A 14,962-nucleotide genomic window follows, 5' to 3' on the forward strand; every position below is an offset into this window, starting at 1 on the left:
AACTGATAATCCCCAAGGCACTCTGCAGCTTGAATGGCCTTGGGCAGGGTATCTACCCGTTGTCTTTGCAGTTCCATACGAGCATGAGGTTTCAAACCTTCTATGAATGCGAACAGTTTGTCTTTGTCCCCCATATCCCGTATGTTTAGCATGAGTGCGGAGAATTCACGCACGTAGTCCCGCACCGACCTGGTGTGGCGGAGTTCACGCAACTTTCTTCGTGCATTGTATTCCACATTTTCGGGGAAGAACTGTAGGCGTATGGCGGCCTTCAGTTCTGCCCATGTCTGGAGAGTATCTTCACCGGCCCTGATGGCTTCGTATTTGACTCGCCACCAGAGTTTTGCATCGCCTTGAAGATACATGGCAGCAGTTGCTACCTTTTTGGATTCTTCCAAATGTCCAATGGCATCGAAGTATTGTTCGATGTCGAAGATGAAGTTTTCCACTTCTTTAGCATCCCGGGCTCCGTTGTATGGCTTGGGCTCCGGAATTTTCAGCTTTTGTGGAATGGGGGCAATGTTCATGGCACCCCTGATGTGGTTTTCGCCTCCTTTGAGCAGGCTTTGAAGGGCAGCATTGACAACATTGAGCTGGCCTGTCAAGTTGTCTATGGTTTGCTGCATGACTGTCAGTCTGTCTGCCTCTAGTTCCCGATGGGCTAAATCCTCGGCACGCTCCTGTTGGAGGTCCTCGAATTGGCCATGAATTTTGGTTGCCTCGACGGCAGCCGTTTGTCGGTCTTCCTCAGAGTCTTGACTGATGTTAGCTATGTCATTTTCGGCCTGCCGCATTCTGCGGTCCAGGTCGTCCAACCTTTGCACTAGGCTGGTTTTTAGATCAGGCAACGTATCCACGATGGGCCGTAATGCGTCAACCGTCTCTTCTAGGGTCGTGATGCGATCCCCGTGATTCACCATGGTCAGAAATGGTGATGATGATGCCAATGAGTTCCCTCGTCCGATGTCGAGCCTAGGCTCTGATACCAACTGTTACGCGGCGCCTTCCTGAAGTTCCTTGGAAGGGCGACGTAAGGCTAAGCAACCGATGTCAGTGCGGTTGCTATGCGCCAACTGAGGCCCTCGCCGTACGCTAGACTAGATTGTCAGTGCCGTACGGGAAAGCCAATGTCGTGAGCAATTGAGCAGCGGAAAATGAGCAATTGATGATGAAAGCTGATGATTGTATTGATGATGATGAAAGCTATTACAAGATGAAATGCGGTGTCGGGGGGGAGAGACACCAGTACAGAGAATTGTTTGAATGCTTGAATGTTTGAATGCTTTGGTCCCCCTTAATAATGCTTAAAAAAATAAACCAAAGTTACATGAGTTGACCTAAGAAAGCTGTAGAAGCACACTGAAAATGAATGAAGTAAAACTACTCTATAATTACAATAAAAAGGACTTAGTCTTCTATGGAAGCAAGTCCGATGGCAGCAACTTTGTCTTGAGCAGCAGGGTCTGCGCACGCATTGCTGTGGGCGCGCGCGGCACTATTTGGAGGCGCTGGTGCTTGGCATTGGGTCTGCGCGCGGGGCACTGTCTGGGTGTACGGCGCTGATGGCAACAGGATGATTTGTGCGCGCGGCATTGTCGGTGCGCGCGGTACTGATGGCATTGGCCAGCCGCTGGGCGCTGGCATTGATTATCGGTGGGGCGACAGAGGCGCATGCTTGCTTGTCACTTGGCGCTGCCGAGACCACGGGGCCGATCGTGGCGCTAGGCGTTGGGAGGCTTGCCGGGACGCCACGGGGCGCGTCCAAGGGGTCATGGGTCGATGATGGAAAGCAGCCCATGACAGTACGAATGCTCCTACATAATTCTAAAATGTCTATGCATGATGATGATTTAACATATACATCAATCTGACACCCTCTAAGTGTCTCATTAACAAATCCCATGCATATGTAAAATATATGAATATGCATATGTCGAATGCATGTAAAAGGAGCATCAAGTAGCATATTTAGAAGACATGCACAGAAAGCCTATAGAATGCATGATATGACGTAAAGGATTCACTTAAGTAATCAAAACTTCCACTTTTACGCCCAACTCATCAACCAATACTATCATAATCTGACACTCATCAGTGTCTCACAAAACTCTGCGTGTAGGCCACCAACAAAGAAACATGGGAGGGAGACCCTAGAGGGATGGATCCGTATCCACACGCTGCACGACAGAAATCTCGTGCAAGAACAATAACCGCACGACATAAACCTCGTGCTATAACTATATCAATCCGCTCATAATGTTCAAATATGCCATAATCATATCAATCCGTATCAAGTTCTCATCTCCAAAGATGTATGCAAATGCTTAAGAAATAACCAATAAGGTGCATAAGGACATAATAAATACGGATGTGTGCTCATGATATAAAGTATGACTACAGCTAAATCTAGTATGTCAACCATCTCAAGAATAGCGATCATGTCCAAATAAGATGTTATAAGCCTAAACATAATTTCTAGCATGAATAAATAGGCTCACGCAGTCATACGATAAAATAATGCATAGGTCAAGAAGAACACAACCAAACAAGGCATAAAGATGCCTAAAGTCTACCGCGAGCATGATATAGCCTTGGTACTCGCTTATACGCTCTTCACTTCGCATATATGTCACCTTCAAACACATAGCATGTAGCACGTAAGTCCATTTTAGAATACATTCTCTCAAGTCGAGGTTAAACAAGATACCTACCTCATCCTGGGCTAGTTCTGTTCTTCAAAATCTGTCTTTTCTTGCTCCAAATTCATCAATCAAGTCCAATCTAGCCCATACAATACTTAACGGGGTCAAAACCCGGGTCCAAAGTTGGATCCCGTTGGCAGATGACTCCATGAGTTCAAATATGTAATTAGTTTTCAAATCCGAGTCTAAATCGGTGTTCAAAACCACAAAATTTATTTTCTGAAGTTTTAGACAAACTCCAATTTCTCTTGTTCAATCACATGTTTTGATGTCAAGTCTAGTGATAGATTCATTTATAAATTATAGATATAGGTTAGAATCACTTACCCCAAGCTTGTTGATGAAGATTTAGGCCAAAACCTCTCAAAACCGAGCTCCAAACGTGCGGAAATGAAAGAAAAATCACAAAACTCGGCCTTTAATAGTTTCTGGAAAATGCTGTCAAAAATGCCCCCGGGCTCTACTAAACTCACACGTGGGCTGCAAAATTCACATGCGGGCTGCATGTTTACCGCATGTCAACCACAAATATAAATATGCACTGCTATGTTCCAGTAAAATAGTCATAACTCTTTGTAGAAATGTCGGAATGACAAATGGTTTGAATCACCAGAAATTAGACTCAAAGGGCTACAATCTCATCAAAACACCCATCTTAATTTTTTTTATAGATTGGGAGATATGCTCTTGTACAGTCAGGCTAGTTGCAGAAAAGCGCTGTTTTAACAACTCTAATCTTCCAAAAGTTGTTCCAAACGCGTCGGAACTTACCTGAGACCCTCGGGTCCCCATTCAAACATTCCTACAAGTCCAAATGCCCTACATGGACTTGTCCAAAGGCTCAAAACACCAAACAAGATATAATAAAGCAGAAGGCAAACTTGAGTTAGACTTCTGAACTCTTAAGTTCTTCAAACTGCCAACTTTTCACAAATAGTGTCAAATCCTTCTAGGGACACCCAATACCCAATCCGAACATACCTATAAGTCCAAAATCATCATACGAACCTACATGAACTTTCAAATCCCGATTCCGAGTCCGTTTACCTAAAAGTCAAACCTTGGTCAACTCTTCTAACTCAACACTTCAATAGGAACTAAGTGTTTTAATTCACTCCCGAACCTCTTGGGATTCAAACTAAGCATACATGCATTTCATAGAACATCATATGAACCTACTCGAGGTCTCAAATCGCATAACGAGATGCTAGAACTCTAAACGGCCAGATTTGGACATTATAGAAGAGATGGCTATGAGCTTTACTCTGCGTCTATTCTGATTTTATTTTGATTGAAGATAAGAATAAAAAGAGCAGCCCGGTACATAAAGCATCCCACATTCACGTGGGGGAAGGGTTGCAGCCCTAGGAGTGTGATGTAGATAGCCCACCCTAATGCAAGCATTAGTGGATGCGTCGTGGTTCCCCTATTGAAGACAAGAATCTATTGGCATATACCATTTCTTATGTTTTTTGTGGAACTAGAATGAGTTTATTTCTTGGTAGTATTAAGCTTAGGAGGGTTTCTGGATTTGGTGCTTTTCAAATGTATTATAGTAGTGAAGGGGGCTAGCTTTTTCTTTTGCAACCTTTTCATATTAATGCTGAGGACTTATGTCCTTGACCAATGTATTTCTTGCGTATGACAAGGTCCCTCGAGAGGTGCTCTGGAGATGTCTGGAGGCAAAGGGTGTGCCGGTTACTTACATTAGAGCGATCAAGGACATGTATGATGGAGCTAAGACTCGGGTTAGGACTGTGGGAGGCGACTCAGAGTATTTTTCGGTTGTTATGGGGTTACACCAAGGATCTGCGCTTAGCCCGTTCTTATTTGCCGTAGACTGACACACCATATTCAAGGGGAGGTGTCATGGTGTATGTTATTCGCTGATGACATAGTTCTGATTGATGAGACGCGAGGCGGTGTTAACGAGAGGTTGGAGGTATGAAGACAGGCCCTCGAGTCTAAGGGTTTCAAGTTGAGCAGGACCAAGACAGAATACCTGGAGTGCAAGTTCAGCACCGAGTCGAGGGAAGTGGGCATGGACGTGAGGCTTGGATCACAGGTCATCCCCAAGAGAGGTAGTTTCAAGTACCTTGGGTCGGTTATACATGGGGACGGAGAGATCGATGAGGACGTCACACACCGTATAGGGGAGGGGTGGATGAAATGGAGGCTAGCATCTGGAGTCCTGTGTGACAAGTGCCACCGATACTCAAAGGTAGGTTTTATAGAGCGGTGGTTAGACCGGCCTTGTTGTATGGGGCAGAGTGTTGGCCGGTTAAGAACTCTCATACCCAGAAGATGAAGGTAGCAGAGATAAGTATGTTGAGTTGGATGTGCGGGTACACTAGGATGGATAAGATTATGAATGAAGATATTCGGGAGAAGGTGGGCGTGACCCCTGCGGATGACAAGATGCGGGAAGCGAGGCTTAGATGGTTCGGGCACGTGCGGAGGAGAGGCCTTGATGCTCCGGTGAGGAGGTGTGAGCGGTTGGCTTTGGTGGGTACGAGAAGAGGTAGAGGGTGGCCTAAGAAGTATAGGGGAGAGGTGATCAGGCAGGACATGGCACGACTGCAGATTTTCGAGGACATGGCCCTTGATAGGAAGGTGTGGAGGTCGAGCATTAGGGTTGTAGGCTAGGAGATAGTCGAGCTTTTTTTCTACTTCATATCGGGGGTGAGATTGGTTTGATAGGGTTGATCTTAGACAGCTAGTGGTTAATGTTGTGTCCACGCTATCCTTCTGTTTTTCATAGCTCCGGGCATTAATTACTGGTTATTGTTATTGCATGTCATCTATTTTATGTTTTTATGATGCTGTTACTATTTATATGGTTTCTGTTGACGATACTGTTATATTGTCTCTTCTCGTTTTCTTTCCGTCTTCTTGAGCCGATGGTCTATCGGAAACGGCCTCTCTGCCCTATAGGGGTAGGGGTAAGGTATGTGTACACACTACCCTCCCTATACCCCATTTTGTGGGATTTTACTGGGTCGTTGTTGTTGTTGTTGTTGTTAACAAATTATATTTCTTTTGAAAGGTAACAATTTGCAATTGAGTCTTTTGGTGATAAATTATAGGATGTATTATTATAGCATGTATTGCGTGCACCAGCAATGATTTCTTGTAGACAAATTTGTTCAGAACTAATGCTTAAAGTTAAGACATCTAATCGTTAAGGATTTTGTGTTGAATAACATACAATGAATGTTCTTTATATGTAGCTCGTTAGTTCTTCTTTTGTTCTTCTGTGAAGTGTTCCCTTGCTAACTTATTTTCTTGGACAGTCTAAAATCTTTTTATATAGTATAATCATTTTCAGTTTTACAGTGATCTCTTTCGTGGATGGGCATAAGATCTCATGTAGATGTCATTCTTCTCTTTATGACAGTCAATGCTGGTTTTCTTCAACCCGATCAAGTTTGGAATAACATTTTCCTTTGGTAATTTGCTTGCACTTGGAAGGTCTGTTATAAGATTCTCTTTCTTTTATATGAAACATGTTTTCATAATTTTATTTTTATGAATAACATTTTTCCTTTGGGAATTTGCTTCGCCAATGTTTCCCGTTTATACTAGATATCGTTTAAATTTGGAACCCATTGATCATTGGATAATCGATCCAACTAAGATTTGACACAATGGTATTGTTGTTTGATGTGTAATGAAATATCTTGTTTTCTTTGTTAACCCTAATGATTACTATTGTTCAAAATGATAGATTATTGCAGTTTTTAATCATGAAACCAGGCCATTTGAATCAATTCCCATGTTACCTCTTAGTGGGATCCTTTTGGTGAGATATCTGGCTTTTGGGCACTGATCTTAATAAGTGTTGTTTTTGGTTTCCCTTGGTGCTATGATAGTATTGAGCTTTTCCCGTGGGTACTGAACTTGTGGCTTTGATAAGGGCATGGGAAGATTGTATAACTAGGGTGTGTTTTTAGATTTCTATGGCCGATTTTTTCTTATTTCCGTGACAAGCAGATACTTGCTCTCTTTTAGTTTGAAGACATAAAAAATTGGATATTGTTGCCTTGCTTTATTGGTGTTAATTCTATTGGTTTTGGATCCCTGCAGCTTTACAGCAATTTCATTTTACCTCAAGCTGTTTGTTTTTCTGGTATTGAGGACCTATATACTTCCCAAATGATAAGTGTGAAAAGCATTGACTTCTATTTTTTTAATAAAATAATTTGGAATCAATGCAGATTTAGCTAAAAATAGGGTACAATAGAAGAAAAAAATCCATATAGGTGATACTTTTTTTATTTTTTTATTTTTTATTTTTTTTATTAGCAAATATACCACTAGGCAGGGTGCCTAGTGGTTACTATATATATATATAAATCCAAAATCGGATCCAATGTTCACAACTTGTCCAAAACCAAAACTAAGAGGAGTAGCACTACAACTAACTACAATGAGTATGCTAACTATTACATGAAGTAAATGAAAAAGCTTCCAAAGCATTGTGTTGTGCGTATCCACAAGCCAAGGGAAAAACCTCTCGGTAGGTCAAAACTATTCCTAGTTCTTATTGCCAAAAAATCTAGGCAGCATCTATGCCGAGCGTTAGTCTATTTTACACAGTAAACATCAGAATTAGATCCTTTGGTCTTCACAAAAGTATGTCTTAGTTTTCTGATGAATTTTGAATCATGTCAATCCGAGTTCAAGAAAGAAAGTTATTGTCAACTTGCTAAATGTTTTACAGTAAAAAACGAGATGAATTCTTAGTTCTCAATGTCTCTAGTTTATTAACTAAAATCTTAACTATTTTATCAGGAAGTTTACCACAAGAGAAGAGATCTATCTTTGCTATGGTTTTTAGTCTACACCATCAAAAAGTATTTTTCTTCATTGATCTTTTAGAGTGCCTTAGAGAACTCAAATAGGTGCATGCAAGATGAATGGAAGAGAGGAAGTTTCTCTCTAGCCAAATCTGGGGCTTCAAAATAATCCTTAATCCATCTTGATTCTTCAAAACAAAATTCAAAAAAACTTTAAATAGGTAGAGAGAAAAGGTTATATGCAATAAAATTTGGGTTTAGATAAGAGTAAGAGAATGGTATTGATATAGTGTTGAGCTCTTCAACGGAGGATATGAAATGAAATTTGAAGAAGATGATGAGTTTAGGAAATTGGAGAGACTGTTCGACATGGGTAGCGACTCAAAAGGGGTAGAAAAGTTGTACCCATGTATCCAATGGCTGCAAATTAATCTTAAAGATCTAATAACTCAAATGTAAGGAGTTTGAAAAATTTGCACCACATCACCTCCTTGTTTTAGGATATGTATAGAATAGATCTTGGTCTCTCAAAATTACATTAGTCTCCCCAAGATACGAACTTTCTTATTTGGCCCTTAATCGGCAATTTCGTCTTGTTCTCAGGGTTCATTATTGCTACAGTACCCCACTGTGCATATACCAGTACCACCATTAGATCCGAAACTCTTGTGCGACCAAACCTCAGAAATCCCAATCCCATTGGAACAGAAAAGTTAGTCACCGCGCGTCTTTCCGGTTGACGACTCAAGATTGATTTGCGTTATCTCCTCATCGGTAAGTGTTGTGCGAAAACCAACACTGCCATCTTGTTCGGAAAAGTCAGGCGACAACACCCCAGTCAATTGCTCCGGCAGAAAGTCCCTCACGTGCCTCTACGCACTGCTAGAACTAGGGTTCCGGCGAGCGCGTCTCACACATGCGCCGGCGCGTGGAGCACTTTCCAGCCAGAATTTTCAAAAATTTCTTTAGGACAGTTGTTTCGTGGGGTAGTTCCGAGTCCACCAGTACAATTTCCTACAGATTCCGAGAACTTTTGAATTTGCCGGCGAGCTACAATAATTTTTTCAGCGCGTGTTAGGCCACTTTTTGACAACTTCTTCAGGACAACTTACTCGTCCAGTGATTCCGAGCCTACCCATATAAATTACATCAAATTATGACAAATTTTATTTTTTTCCGGCGTGAACAGTGATTTCCAGAAAAGTTTTTGTTTTCTGGTGGTGCTTTAGAACCTATTTTGAAGTGTGGAATTCGGCTTAGTCTCACTATTTTCAAATTTCTCCGGCGATTTTTCGGCCAACTTCTCAGCAACCACCTGGTTTTGTTGCTCAGGGGAAGTCTAGTGGCCTTGTATGTTGCTCGCGCAGTCACTTTATGTTACAAGCTCGGTACATATGATTTGTATGCACCGGGCTGAGGGGAGTGTTAGATAGTTATGTGTAAATAATCCTAGTCCCATATGTAGTAGGAATAGAATATGTCCTAGTCCCATATGTAGTAGGAGTAGAATATGTATTATATATAGGACTCATTGTATCATTGTTATTCAATAATAGATTTTTCTCCTGTGCATTCCCACACTTACTACCATTTTTGTATTTCATCTTTTCACTTGGATTATTTTTCTGTGGCAGCACAGCATTTCTTATAGGGCCTAAACGACAAGTGACAATGATGCTTGACCCAGTTCGCTTATATGCAACTGCTATTTATCTAGCAAGCATTATCATTGCTCTGTTTTCTGCTCTATATGTGAGTTACTGTATAAGTCATGTTTTTAGTTTCTTTTCATCTTGGCTTTCTGCAGACTTTGCCATTCTCTGTCTCATCTACATTTGCTTGCTTCAGGTGCGGAACAAGCTACTTACACTCTTGGCAATTGTATTGGAGTTTGGTGCACTTATTTGGTATGTCTGACTGTAGTCACACACTGGTTCAGTCTTATAAACACGGATTGGGGGATGGTGACATAGGAAGATAAGAAACTTTGTGGTTGGGATAGGTGAAATTAAGTACAACCAGGCTCAGCAGCAAAACTTTCTCCTTTTGGATTCTGGTATCAAATATAAATTCTGAAATAGCGGAGAACTTGTCCAGTAGAGCACTTGAGACAAATATTTCCTGACAAGTTTTTTTCCCGTTAAACAAGTCCGAAATTGGATACTCTTTTCGCTTTAATAGTTTAGAGAACTTGGATAAACTAGAATGTCAGAAGATATATCTTGAATCGAGATCTTTTGGCTCAACTTTATCCCAGTTTGCCGAGAGAGCAACCCCATTTTTCTTTTTATTTCGGTCATCCAAATTATCTATAAAGAAACTAGATAGAATAACTTCGACCTTGTCAACTGCTAATTAGATGTACCTTTGTTGATGAACAAGTAATGCCCTTGTGTGTATCACACACTGGTAATAATCTCTTTATCAGCTCTTGCATTTGGCTCAAACATAGGGCAATAGGACCACTAGCTTATAAATAGGTAGCTTCTCCTTTTTTGCTATCTTGTTCTTGATCCGCGTCTACTTGACATTGTTATCCTTTTAAGCTAGTTGCCAAATTCTAAATATTTTCTGTTTTTGTTGCATTACAGGTATAGCTTGAGCTATGTACCTTTTGCAAGGTCCATGGTCTCCAAAGTGATGATGGCTTGCTTTGACACAGAATTCTAGGGTTCAATAGCTTGAGGAAAGGATTATAATAGCAAATATGTACAGTATGCATTTAGCAAGTTCGCACCTCCACGTGTTCTAATCCATAGAATGGGTTAGGTGAGTGCACCTCGGTCAAATGGAGATACTTGGAGTGAAATGAACTGTTCGTTGATGAACTAACTTCTGATCCTTTCTAACACCTAAGTTTTTCTTCCTTAAGTAAATGGAGATTATTGAGTTCATGCCAATCTAAACGACAACAAAATTGTGTGCCGTTATGGCTTGCTGATTTTTTTTTTGTTAAGCTAATATACCTAGCTTAGTGGTTTTTTTTATTAGTAATGTCTTACAATGTGAAAGAAGTAAGAACTTGCTAGAATGATAAAAACTAATATCAACTTAGAGGCAAGTCGTCTTAAGTTGATATTGCAAAATGTATGAAATACAAAGTGAGACATTGATCCTTGCTTCAACTTCTTCAACTTCTGGCCATCTAGATGCATCTCTATCAGGTGTTGGAACCTCCAAGCTTTCTCACCTCTAACCCAAGAGCCTGTGTAATGCATATTCTTCCTTATGTAGATCTTTGCATTTCTTTCCCCTTTACACTTGGACATAGCTAGAAGTAGCACACAACTGTAGAGTTTTGTGGTCACAATTGCAAAATCTGGGCAGTTCCTTAGCATCAACACATCAATGAAGTTATAGTACATTGTAGGGTACATATTAATAACACAAATTATCACCAAGTCACCCTAAGTTGCCATAGTTTCCCAAAGCAAAATCTGTCTTGCATTGTCTTGCTTCTTAGAGACCAGTTCCTTAGCTTCAACATTGAGTATAATACTTCCAACGTGCAATGAATATCACCGAATCGTATAGAGCTTACCATATCCAGCCTCCTTATTGAGCATTTCCAGTAGGGCTCTATGTGGAGTGATTTAGCAATTAGCATATATCCAGTGTGCATGCCATGTTTGTACCTTCTCCTTGGTGCAAAGAGCAATGTGAGAGGGCTGGTCTATGCCTTGGTTAGTCCTAACGGGAACGAGCATCATAGATACTAATACAACCCTATTAGGTTTGGCCAAAGCATATGATCCAGACCCTAGATAGGTACCTGCAAAAAGGCAAACATTGTTGGTAAAAAATAACTTCCTACTCTCCTCCCTAAGGATTTGAGTAGGAAGATCAATATGATCCACCACTGTCATCTCCAGTTACACCCTGTCCTACCAACATCACCTCCATTATCCAGGCTACTACAACACACCATAGTAGCCCCATCTTGACCTCTACTTTCATCATCATATAGAGTTTGGCTTGCTGATTAGATTTGTGTTTTGAACCTTTTTTTTTTGGTGGAAGCTGCACTCCATTTATATATACTTAATGGTTAGATGACCTAAAATTATGTCTGAGACCTTCCTTTCCTACCACACACCGTGAATTGGAAACATTGAGTAGTGTCTATTTGTCTAAGGTTGAAAGAGCGTTTGATTTAACTCTGAATAAGAAAAGATGTTCAGGAGAGAAAATTGAAACGGAAGCTTATGAAAAGTTATTTTCCTTATTATCTTCTCAATGGTTCGGGTAGGAAGTGGGGAAGAAAAATGCTACGTATTCAACATTTTTCTTCTCATGTGAGGAAGAAAAGTACTAGGTATTATACACTTTTCCTTCTCGTAAGAGAACTAAAGAAAATCAAATATTTCCTGTAGGTCTGTACATGGACCAGGTTGGTTCGATTTTTGTCAAAATCAAACCAAACCAACTATATCGTTTGGATTGGTTTGGTTTTGGCGGGTTTTTTATTACTTAAATATTATTTCAATCTTACTTTATTAAATTTTTTTAAAGTAAATATAGGTTTAGTAAAAATTAAAAAAATTGACAAACATATTATCTATTAAATATTCTTATGAGAGAATCTACTTAGTAACACATGATAGTTATTTTTTTAGTCGTCTGACAATATTTTTCGTTGATGTACACTTTCAAGGTTAACCGAATTTAGTAATTGAACATAAAAATCAATATGATACCTAAATAATAATAACTACTTCAAATTCGAAAAAGATATAAGAATTTAATAGATCTTGGTATATGAATATGGAAGAACAAAGAGATTGACGCATTTCAGTAACATTTGATAAGAAAGTGATCATACAATCCATTAATTAAGGTAAATAAATATGGAGCACTTCATATTTTATTAAATATTATATCCCGTAAGAGAATCCCAAATATTTCTAGACATTTTTTTAAAGAAAATTCTATATAAAATCTTAAAAGTATATATAAAAATTATATATTTATATGTCGGTTTGATTTGGATTTTTTTACTCAATACCAAATCAAATCAAATCAAACCTAGTCGGGTTTTTTATTCGATTTGGTTTGACTTTTCGGTTTGGTGCGGTTTTCCTGTTCGGTTTGTGCACCCCTATTTCCTGTATCTCAGTTCTTCGCAAGCTTCCAGTGTAGACTTGTTTTCTTTTTGTGTCTATTTTATTCTTGTGTTTTTCGGAAATCCGGCATACACGTTAGGGGCGGACCCACCTGGTAGGAAGGGGGTTCAGTTGAACCCGCTTCATTGGAAAAATTAACTATTTTTACCTTGAAATTTCATCAGAAAATTATGAAACTGGTAAATATTATAATATTTGAACCCACTTAACAGTAACAGAAGCTGTAGAGCAGTGGCAAGTGGGTTCAAAGTAATTAAGGCCTAGGTTTGCAAGTTCGAAATTCTACAAAAGCAGCGAACTAAGTATGCAGTTTTTGCTAAACGTATATATTATTTTGCCTATTGTTAGGGCTTTATGTTTCCTATTTTGTCTTTGACTCTTTGTTTTCTTACTTCTCTATATTATTTTTTTCTTTATTTAAATCCAATAAAACTGATTCTTATTAAACTCCTCCATTTTACTTAATTTTTTTTAAACCTCTGTACAAAGTGAATTTTTGTTCTACTGCTTTATCGAAATTACTTATAATCTTTTAATTTAGTTTGGTTTAGTTTATATTGAATTGTTAATTTGTGTTATACTCAAAATTTTAGTTTGGTGTAAATATCTTTTTCTTTAATAATTTGTATAAATTAGTTTAGTTTGTAAGTCTTTTTTCCCGTGTCTTTTGTTTGTAACAATTTTGTATGTTAAATTTCTTAGAGTTATAATATGATTTTTAAGTAGGTGAAATATTTTTGGTTAAAATTGCTAAATTTTCTGAAATAAAATTTATTAATTTATATAGATAAATTAAAGGACGAAATTTTCTTTGTTATTTTTTTAAAATTTCTCCCAACCTTACCTTTTTTTTAACAAAAAATAAATGACTATTTTGAAGTGATCTGATGAACAAAAAAGAGCTGTACACAAATTGTATTTACCGCTGCACTCGATTACCGTGTTCTTTGATTGAACCCGCTTGTACAAAATTCTGGGTCCGCCACTGATACACGTTGCCTTGGAATATTGTACCCTCGCTTTAGACAAATAAGTTTCGCTTTAGACAAATAAGTTTCAAATTATTCGTGCTAGAACAGAGCGAATGTCAAAGATAGAAGTTAATAATTTATTTATCACTTTCTTTCCAATTGTGTTATTGTATAATCCCTCTGTCCATCTGTTATTCTGTTTCATGTGCCTCGACTTTTTGAGACCTTGTTATTAAATTTTGATTGACATAATTATTGAAGTGACATATAAGAAAGGCGAAATGATCTCCTGGCCACTTAAACTTGTACCAGTTTATTAACCTGATATATGAACTCTTGGGTTTCCCATTTGAACATCTTTACTTGAGAAAATGGCTACTAATAAACACTTGTGATGGTGCGTGTTGTTCAATTGTTGCTGAGATGGATTTAATTTAATATTTTGTATTCACATCATCCATTCATTCACATTTTGTTGACACATGTATATTCAAGGTCCCACTTTTTTTTTTATTTTTTTATTTACCAAATTAATTTTTTCTACACATGTCCCTTCCACTCCCTCAGAACCCGCCGGGAAAAACTTTCCCGAACTGGGAATCAAATTGAAAACCTTAAGATTTTATCATCGGCAACCGGTCAAATATTTTTGGCGATTGTCTTTTTTCTCTCCCACCCAAGACCTTTCACTTTCATTATTTATCATCTTCTCACCAAGAAAATATGAACTATCTGCAAAACCTTTTACCACAAAAAATTGTGAAGAAAAAATCATCAAAACTCAAAGACAAAAATCACCATCTCCAAAGATCAAAGACAAAAATCATGAAGCAGTGAACAACTTTTACCTTGATCGAAATAAGACCCGATTTCTCCCAAAAATCAGCAAATAATTTCAGTAAATCAGAAAGCAGCGAACGCTATTTGCTTTTCAATTTCTTTTGACCCATTCATACTACAAAATCAGACCTGATTTTTCCATCTTCCTTGATCCGATGGGTTTGTTTTTATGATAATGGATGTAGACTTTTCTCTAATACGGAACTTTGAAGTGTGATTAATAGTGAAAAACTGAAGAATAGACAAATATGGCGGTTTAAAATGGAGTTTTGGAGTGCGATTTATCAAAATTTTTGTTATGGACTTAATTTGGAATAAGGGGGAAGAGAGGGAAAAGGAAGAAGAAGAGAAATGGAGGGGGGAGGGGGGGAAGGGTGGCGACAATTAAGGAGGGGGAGGGGGAGGGGGAGAAGGGAACATGAGTGAGAAAAGGAAGGGGTAGGGGGTAAGGGTATGAGGAGGAAGCTGGATCTATTTTTATTTTTTTATTATTAAATTTTATTGTATTCACGCGCTTTATATCCGTG

The 14,962-nt window shown here is 38.8% G+C and overlaps 1 protein-coding gene and 1 long non-coding RNA gene across 3 annotated transcripts in view; one reads left to right on the forward strand and one right to left on the reverse strand.

Moving 5' to 3' along the window:
* The window catches only part of LOC104112992 (uncharacterized), a 28,082-nt gene extending 17,447 nt beyond the window's left edge, over positions 1 to 10,635 (forward strand). For both annotated transcript variants that reach the window (XM_009623052.4, XM_009623051.4), the window contains 4 exons: positions 6,100 to 6,173; positions 9,136 to 9,253; positions 9,350 to 9,408; positions 10,093 to 10,635. In XM_009623052.4, coding sequence (XP_009621347.1) covers positions 6,100 to 6,173; positions 9,136 to 9,253; positions 9,350 to 9,408; positions 10,093 to 10,171 — 330 coding nt within the window. In that variant the 3' untranslated portion in view covers positions 10,172 to 10,635. The remainder of the gene's footprint in view (positions 1 to 6,099; positions 6,174 to 9,135; positions 9,254 to 9,349; positions 9,409 to 10,092) is intronic.
* A 3,384-nt stretch (positions 10,636 to 14,019) lies between these two features.
* LOC108948018 (uncharacterized) lies at positions 14,020 to 14,821 on the reverse strand. Its single transcript, XR_001972648.3, has 2 exons — positions 14,444 to 14,821; positions 14,020 to 14,336 (listed from the first exon to the last, which is right to left on the reverse strand). It is a non-coding gene; the product is annotated as an uncharacterized lncRNA (long non-coding RNA).
* Between the last annotated feature and the right edge of the window lie 141 nt (positions 14,822 to 14,962).

This window comes from Nicotiana tomentosiformis, chromosome 6 (assembly GCF_000390325.3).
Source record: "Nicotiana tomentosiformis chromosome 6, ASM39032v3, whole genome shotgun sequence".
NCBI classification, from domain to species: domain Eukaryota; kingdom Viridiplantae; phylum Streptophyta; class Magnoliopsida; order Solanales; family Solanaceae; genus Nicotiana; species Nicotiana tomentosiformis.